This window comes from Polyodon spathula, chromosome 12 (assembly GCF_017654505.1).
Source record: "Polyodon spathula isolate WHYD16114869_AA chromosome 12, ASM1765450v1, whole genome shotgun sequence".
Classification (NCBI taxonomy): domain Eukaryota; kingdom Metazoa; phylum Chordata; class Actinopteri; order Acipenseriformes; family Polyodontidae; genus Polyodon; species Polyodon spathula.
The window spans coordinates 18,362,158-18,371,723 of NC_054545.1; the positions used below are offsets into that span (position 1 = coordinate 18,362,158).

General features: G+C 39.7%; 1 protein-coding gene across 1 annotated transcript in view; it reads left to right on the forward strand.

Moving 5' to 3' along the window:
- Positions 1–928: 928 nt before the first annotated feature.
- Positions 929–9,566, forward strand: part of LOC121323856 (polypeptide N-acetylgalactosaminyltransferase 16-like) — a 56,196-nt gene continuing 47,558 nt past the window's right edge. Inside the window, exon 1 of the mRNA XM_041265143.1 lies at positions 929–1,327. Within this exon, the coding sequence (XP_041121077.1) occupies positions 1,124–1,327 (204 nt within the window). The 5' untranslated portion in view covers positions 929–1,123. The remainder of the gene's footprint in view (positions 1,328–9,566) is intronic.

Genomic DNA, 9,566 nt, shown 5'->3' on the forward strand with positions numbered 1-9,566 from the left:
TTTACCTTGCTAGTTGACCTTGACTGTACAGTAATGCCTTACCTTCCCAATGCAGTCAACTAGCAGTAAGGTGACCATGTGGCCCTGTGTTCAGCAGGACAGTGTAGGCTTTTCAACTCGCAACCCAATGCATTCTGGTAAGCGTAGTCCTGCTTCTCTTAAAGGAAAGAATGGTACCTGAGACAGGTAAAACGTACCAGAATGCATTGGGTTGTGAGTTGAAAAGCCTGAACTGTCCTACTGAACATGGAGCCATATGGTGAGTAACTTAACCAGCAATAACGCGTTCCAATCAGGGTTCATTAACACAATATGCACAATGAAGTTCAATTTTGCTCTGAATATAATTCCCATGGTAATTAATTCTAATAATATAATTTTTCAAAATAAGTCAACATGTTGTTGACAGTTTAAACTATTATTATTATTATTATTATTATTATAAAAATACAATTACCGGACAGATTGTGAAGTCTGTAGCTGTGTACGTACGTACGTACGTGTACTTCTAAATCCTCAATTGCTGATATCTGCAATTTTATTACTGATATCAGCAGTGTATTGCTGATATCGGCAATTCTATTTTTGATATCAACAATACTCAATGTTATTTTTTGATAGTTCAAAAATGGTACCTTTGAATGGAATGACATTGTTGATATCAAGAATTGTATTTTTGATATCAAGAATGGTATTTTTGATATAGAAAATGTGATTACAATACTGATATCAAAAATTCCATTATTGATACCAAAAATGCAATTCTTGATACCAAAAACGCCATTCGTGATATCAGTAATGCCATTCGTGATATCAGCAACTGAGGATTAAATGTTAAAACGGCTTGCCATATGTACGTGTGTGCGCACCTGGACAAGCAGAGGAAGTTAACTGAGGAATTTGGTCGGCACTAGGACCTTTGCAGTCTGTGTCTCTTTCGCTCCTAAACGAGGGCCACCGCTCAATCAGCTTACAAGCAACAGTAGAGAGAGAGAGAGGCAGTGGGCTCAGGCAAAACCAAGGCTGACTGTGATTAGCGACGGTACTGACTTTCCGAAGCGCAACTGTCATCCAAAATAGACCCAATCTTCCACAGCTCGCCTGCCCTGCTTATGGGCTCACGATGCGGAGGATTAGGGCCAATGCCATCGCTATCCTAACTGTCGCCTGGATACTCGGCACCTTTTATTATTTATGGCAGGATAACAAACCGCATTCTTCCCCATCTTCAGCATCTCACCCGAGGTCCAGCGGCAGCAAAAGCCATGGGCAGAGAGCGCCGGGCCGGCTGGAGATCCACAGGGAGGACAGGACCATCCCGCTCATCGTGAGTACAATTGTATTGAGTCGAGCCGCAAGCGAGTGTGTCTTGCATGTTGATTCGTACTCGTCGGTGATGCAATGCAGAAGGTGGATGGAATGATGCTTGTGTGCACTTCCATGCTGAGTGCATTGTGTCTAGTATAGAGGCATGCTGTACTTCAATTGGTTTCATACCTTGCTTCAAGTCTGAGAAGCGAGGCTGATGGTAGCAGATTATGATTGACCCATCTTTCTTAGATGTGTGGTTAATTTGAGATTTTTATTTATTTATTTTCGGGCTCAAGTTTAATTGCATTGACTTGTACTGTATTGATAGCGTTTTACACAGTGAGATAGATACGGCATTTAATTTTAAAATGGGATGATTATTTGTAATTCATAATTACATGTTCATTAAATTTAAAGTACCGTGCTGCATTGGCTACATAGTGATTATTTAAAAGTCTGAGCGAAACGAGTCTGCTGGGTGCTTCTGTAGCGACGCTGCGGGTGTCAGGAGCGCTGCCATGCTGTTTGTTTTGCTTTCTATGGCGCGTGTAGATTATCATTCGGGTTTAGTTCAGCGATGTGCGCTGGCGTGCTGCCTGGGGTTATGCGGCAGATGTGTCTTCTTGCATGCACAATTCCTGCTTTCATCAGATTTCTATGTTGAGGTCCATCTTGTGCATACTTCATAAACACCATAATGTGTTGTATTAATGCAGTATCCATGTGTCTTATTGTGTATGACATGGCATACACTTCATATGCAGTATATTGGCAATATTAACCCACCAATGACGGTAATTACCTATTTCTATGCGTGTGTAGAAGTATGGATTTGCCCCCCCCCCCCCCATTGGTAACAGGTGTTTTGTTATCATAGGTACAATACACAGCTAGTTGTTTCTATTCTGGGAGGAGGTCGGCTGTGCATTTAGAAAGTTTAGTTCTAAAGTTACAGTATGCAGACAATTTGTAGCTCTATCCATCTATGTCGGTCTTCATTTCTTACCATTAATGTTATATAAATAATAATAATTTTTATTTTTATATAGCGCCTTTCATAGTGGACCACCGTCACAAAGCGCTTTACAAGATAGGAGACTAAAACCCTTTCTCTCGCCTTCTGTCAGTTTTTCACATCTTGCCCATCCTGACTGAAACTGATTTTCAACAGGGAGATGCAGCTTGTCTATATTTCATGGATGGAAATATGACTTAATTCCAGATTCCAGTGGGAGCTTGATTAGTCCCAGTGTACAGGTAACAAGCTCAGGTGTGTCTTAATAAACTCACAGTAGAACCAGGAATGGCTCATATTACTGTGCAATGGGAGTCTTATTTCCATCCATGTATTACAGAATAATGTCAGGGGCAGTGTCTAGCTTCAGAAGTTTTCTTTATATGCATCGTGGCGCAGCTTTCTAATTCCAATGCATCCTGGCACAGCTTTCTAATTTCAAGAATGGGAAGGAGAGCCAGTTTTGTGGATCGTTCATGACAGATTTATTTAGCACACTGTTTCTGTTTCTGTTCCATTTCAACTAATCATATAGTATATAGAAATTCAGCCTGTCGGCAAAAAACAACTGAGACCTCACTGAGAAGAGAAACTGCAACCCCGATCCATTGACTGTGCACAATTCTAGTGCTGCTCGCCCTTAGGAAATGAAGAGTAACTGCAACCCCGATCCATTGACTGTGCACAATTCAAGTGCTGCTCGCCAGGCAGTCTTGTAGGTGCAGTTGTGCTGGGGTGAACACATGTTTTTCATGTTTGAATATCCTTTCAAAGTTCAATTGGAATTGGCTTGAAAACAAAAGTATAATTAGTACCACATTATATTAAACATCTCTGGAGAGTAAAATGAACTGCATCAACCCCATCATATTCAATGTCATTCATGCTCATGTTCCCAGCAGTAACAAAGAAGATTTCTACCCTCATTTTCACTCCTCCTGGATGCTGATAGTTTTGTAGTTGTACTTTTCATTCATAGTGTGGATTATTAAACCCTGGCTCTTATATTCCTGAACAGCCTCCCTCTGAGCTGGTGGAGCAGACAGAGAAAAGGGAGGCTCTTATACTCTCTGAACAGCCTCCCTCTGAGCTGGTGGAGCAGAGAGAGAAAGGGAGGCTCTTATACTCTCTGAACAGCCTCCCTCTGAGCTGGTGGAGCAGAGAGGGAAAGGGAAGCTCTTACACTCTCTGAACAGCCTCCCTTTGCTCTGTGGTGATGGAGCATTGAAAGAGAAAGGAGGCTCTTACACTTTCTGAATAGCATCCCTTTGCTCTATGGTGATGGAACAGAGAAAGAGAAAGAGAGGCTCTTATACTGTCTGAACAGTCTCCTGGGCTGGTAGAGCAGAGAAAGAGAAACTCTTATACTCTCTGGAAAGTCTCCCTCTGGGCTAGCAGACCAGAGAAAGAGAAAGTAATCTTGCCAGTGAACCTGCTGAGAGAAGATGTTTACACTTGGCTTGTCAGAACGCCCCCTCCTTCACTCCCTACTTCACTCCATCCTTTTGGTATGAGAAACCCATAAAACTCCCCAAGACGTGCAGTATTTCAAGAAGAGAATTTGACAACGCACTGAACCATTAGCACAGTATTACTTGATGTCTTCTTGTTATCCATTTTCAGTTTCAGTCGTTGATATTTAAAAAACTCAAGTTTAAAGCACCTGTAACTTCAATAGAGCTCTCATTTCCCAGCATTCAAACATGTCTAATTTCCAAGCTCTCAAACATGTTTCATTTCTGAGAGCAGCTGGTAACAGCTCATTTAAACATCCCCCTGCAACACCCTGCTGATGAAAGTGAGTTTACTTCTGAGATTTAAAAAGTCCCATGAAACAGAAAATGAGACACAAACTGTCTCTAAACAACAAGAGGAGTACAGCAGTGAGGATAACAGTGATGTGGGAGACCGCTGTCGAGTTGCTGCTTCGTATTATTCATTAGTTAAGTCCATTATCAAAGAGTTTTAACGCGTGGCGGGAGTTTGGGTCTCTACTGACTGTAGCGAGCACGCCATGCACATCCATGCGCTGTATAGGTCTCAAATGGGTAGTTTTAACAAACATGTATTTTCATTTTAAAACCTGATATCTGGTACTACTTTAGTTTAAAGAAACCTCTGTTTGCAGGCCTTGCTTTCACAGTCATTTCACCTGGACAGAGAAATTGCTCCACCCCTTGAGTGCCTTCTCTCCAGAAGACTCTGCTGAATTGAAATAACCTAGGAAGTGAAGCAGTAACAGACTTCCTGGAAGGCAAGGCAAGCAAACTGGGAACTTTCTTCCACCTGATGTAGCACCAGGTTTCCTCTGTTAAAAGGAGAATCCATGTTTGCTGTGAAGTGTGTTTCTTTTGAACCTGTACATTTGAGACGTGTGTACTGAGTAAATGGATGTGCACAGCAGGTAAGAAGTATTGTGGTATCTACAGCCACTCAAAGTGTGGTGAACACAGCTAGACTAGGAAAGAATGTGGTGTGGTGTTCCCATGGCAACTCGTAATTGGAAGTGGAATATGAACAGTATTCTTCTGGGAATGCAAGATCCAGAGTTTTTGTTCAGAGTGTTGGGCACTGTGAATGCTTGCAGGGATGGCTTGCTATTGCCTCACTGTTGTCCTATTTCTGTGATATTACACAGACAAGTATTGCTATGCTGCCTAGCTTGATGTCCAGCCTTTATTTTCACTCTTCCATGGTGCCTAATTTCTACAGGCGCAATCAGCAACTCCTAATGGAAAATCAGACCGGTGATACCTGTCAATAACAGATGCATTGACGACGCTTTACTATTCAAAAACAACAAGCAAAACAAATGAGTTGTCTCTTCATAAATGCCTTTAGCATGCTTGTGCATATTATTATACAAAGTAATCAAAGGTCTCGTTAACGCAATATTTTGCGTTTTAGACGCAAAAATATTTTGTCTTGCGTTCACTGGACGCACAGAATGGAAAGGGACGCAGACATGCATATTCGTGGTAATCTATTACACTACAGCAATGACCTTCAAACACTTGCTCTTTTTAAGAAAAACTGTTATGCAATATAACAGCACTGATTTAAGGTACACTCCAGTCCTGTGGGTAGCAGCAATAAATCTCATATTTGGCATTCGCAGCAATATTAAGGATATTTATTTTTAGGCCCTGTACACACTACATAACCGATCTAGAAAGCCGAAGTGCCGTTTCATGTTTAGTCAGACGTAATGCATACACACACTAATGCTATCAGAACAGTTCAGTTTCAGTTCCTAGCAGCACAATGAACAGTGGAAATTAATACGTATTAATACGATAATATTCCACCAATAATGTGTTATGCCCTATATCAGTGGTTTTAAAACTTTTTAGGCCCCGTACCCCTTTCCAAAAAATCCAGTCTACCGTGTAACCCCATCTGAGATAGGGTCATAATATACCTATGAAAACAGAAAAAAAAAATTGTATTTTATTTACTAGGCTTAAGTACTTACTGATGTTATGGATATATATATATATATATATATATATATATATATATATATATATATATATATATATATATATATATATATATAATTTTTTTTTTTTTTTTAAATGCTTACCTAAATGTGATGGATGGACGTGTGTGCTTTTTATCACATATTTCAGTAAAACTACACCCTGATTAGTTAACAATGCAGCCCCTAGACAAGGGTATGTTATTCTGTATTTTAAAATGAATGAATAGGACTTCAAGTTACAAAAAAATTGAAGTGGGTCATTAAAAAAATAAAAATAAACAGGACTTGATTTGCTGGGTCAGAAGGCACATGGAAGGAGGAGGGGCTAGAATTCAGCCAATTACTGTTAACCGATGTTAAACTGCTGTTAAATAAAATAAAATTAAAACTAAAAATGCTATGTAAAATTATATCAAAATCCAGACCAATAAGTAGCAAAACGAGTCCAAAAACAGGTTATGCTTTTGAAAACAAAACTAGGGTTCTAATTTAAAACAAAATCAGAAAGCAATTCTAAACAAAAGTCATGCATTTCTTCCAACAAATGCAGAAGTGTAGAGAGAAAACATACGGGGCATTTTGCATAAAAACTATTTAAAATTTACAAATACAGACATCTTTTTAAAAAATCTGGTAGCATGTGAACTATGTGAATATTATAATATATTTTTAATATATATATATATATATATATATATATATATATATATAAAATAATAATATATAAATATATAATATTTTTTTGTTTATTACATTTGATTAAAGTAGAAAGGCGACATTTATATCATGCAGTCAAAAATGACTTTTAGCAAAATGCTTAGTGTTTAGTGCCAGTGACTGTCATGTGTAATCAACTGCCTGCACGACAGCTTGTTGATGGACACTCACTATATGATATGAACACACTCAATAGGTCTGGAGTAAGGAATCCAATTTCAGATACTTCCCAAACCAGGAGTTAGGGATTGATTATTGTTATTTTATTTTATTTTATTTTTTAAATCTGGGGTTCCATTTTTATAATAATAATGATACCGTGCTTTTGCTTTTATTAGCCTAATAATTAGCAGCGTACATGCGCAGGCTAATGCTATTATTCAACAAAGGAGTTCTTCAACGAATTAGTAAAAAAAAAAAAACACATAAAGCATTGCAAGTAAAGATAACAGTCGTGTACGCTGCAGCTCCAGCGCAGTGATCTCACTGTCTAAGTAGGGCGTCACAGCTGCCTGCTAAACTCAATAATACTGTTATTTAAAAACATAAACTTAGATAAAACCCACTGAACTGATTAAACAAACCTATAAACACTGAACATTTAAACTCCAGAAAGCAAATACGATTATACTGTAAATCACTTTCACGAATCAGCCCCCAAAGGTAGTCTCTCATCATGTTCTCGTTATACTGTCCTTGGTAGCGGTGTTCAAAGTCCAGTATATCCTGGTGGAAGCGCTCGCCTTGCTCCTCCGAGTACGCTCCCATGTTCTCCTTGAATTTATCAAGATGAGCATCAAGGATATGGACTTTGAAGGACATCCTACAGCCCATTGTGCCGTAGTTCTTCACCAGAGTCTCAACCAGCACCACATAGTTTTCGGCCTTGTGATTGCCCAGGAAGCCCCGAACCACTGCGACAAAGCTGTTCCAAGCCGCTTTCTCCTAACTAGTGAGCTTCTTGGGGAATTCATTGCACTCCAGGATCTTCTCTATCTGTGGTCCGACGAAGACACCGGCTTTGACCTTTGCCTCAGACAGCTTAGGGAAGAAGTCTTGAAGGTACTTGAAGGCTGCCGACTCCTTATCTAGAGCTCTGACAAATTGTTTCATAAGGCCCAATTTGATGTGCAGTGGTGGCATCAGCACCTTCCGGGGGTCCACCAGTGGCTCCCACTTGACGTTGTTCCTCCCCACAGAGAACTTGGTCCGCTGTGGCCAGTCCCGCCTGTGGTAGTGCGCCTTGGTGTCCCTGCTGTCCCAAAGGCAAAGATAGCAGGGAAACTTGGTAAAACCGCCTTGGGAACCCATCAGGAATGCCACCATTGCAGCCTCTTGATGCCATCTCAGAAAAATGCAGATATGTATCCACCTAGGCAGCTGGAACTAAACTGAACTGGTGGGCTTAAGGCCCCTGTATTTATACTACTATTTATATTACTGGAAAGTTCTAGAAAGTTCTAGAAGTTACTCCAAGTTTACTCAGCACTGAATCTGTCTGGAATGTTCTGGAAAATAGGTAAATTTCAAAATATCACTGTCCTGGTCACAAAAGCAAAGTTTGTGGGGAATAATAGCCATTTTCTATACTTTTGAGGCATAAGCAATTAGGAAATAACACTTACTACCCAGGAACAAAAAAATAAAAATAAAATTGTTACACGGTGTTATTATTTGTTTTCTTTTTAGCCTACAAACTGCAGAACCACCGCCCTGCTACTGTATTTAAATATATAATTTAGCCATGTCTTTGCTCAGCGCTCACTCACTGTCAGCAGCTGGATGGGTGTTTATAGTTAACCTCGCCCAACAGAAAGGAATCGTACACCAGTACAGCTGCGGTTTTATATGAAAGGAGATTCGACATTGTTAATTTGATTGCTAAATCGCAAAGTACTACAATGTGGTAAATAAATAAGTAAAAATCCATTGTCCGCCATTACAGGATTTTTCTCGCCTCGCTTACCCACCTGAGGAGCGCTCGAGTACTCCCAGGGGTACGCGTACCCCAGTTTGAAAGGTCCATATTGCAAAGAAATAAAACAAGTATTTTGGAAAAAATTCATATCTTGCCTGAGACTAATTCTGGTCCCTTTTTAATTTTATTTCAAACAGAGCTGACAAATGATGTCAATTGTTCATCCCCGATCATTTTTGCAGTCGTCTAATTTAGCGTTGTGCTTTTGTTATTTTCCCCACTAGTTTAACAGGGAAGTCCTGACACACATTTATTTTAAGCATAAAAATGAATACCTAGTTGGGAGTGTACACTGTTTACAAGTCAGTTGTCAATTGGCAGTTTCTTGCTAAGCAGTCAGCATCTTCAGGGGATTCTCATCTGCATCTTCTCAGCAATCTACTTTGGCTGTACGCGTACAGTGACCAAAACAGTAGCACTGCAGAAAAACGCAAACGAAAAATACCTCCCGTGGCTTGTTTATCGAGACGGCCAAGATGTACGGCAATGTGTGGGAAAGAGCTGCTGGCAAAATAATAATAATAAAAAAGCATATACATACGGTTGTACACATTTTCAAGAATCTTCGCTTAAAAGACACGCCGATGCTGTTGTTGTTATTGGAATGCAGAAAAATATTAAACACGTAGATGAAGGCAACAAACACTGCTTAGAATTCTGTCTCATTGTCATGGGAACAGTCTACTGTTAGTGTATAACAAAGAAACACGTGTGTCTGTTCATATGTATATCTATACACAGACAGAGACCGTTTAAACTATATGGCCTAGAGTTTAAACTTTCATAAAATGTACCAAAATGCACATCCCTGGAGTTTCTTACCATCTGTGTCAACAATAGCTCAGTTGATGGATGGGAGGCAGCATTCTGGACGCATGGTAAAGTACAGAGAGGTAACATAAAGCAAATTAAAAACAAACAAACAAACAAAAAAGCAACTGGTATAACCATGAGGGGAAACTGCAGAATTACTATGAAAAAAACACTGTGGTTGATCTTGGTCTGGGGCAGGTGGAAAACAAACATTCCCAAGTGCTCTGAACTCCCAGTGGAAGAGAGAT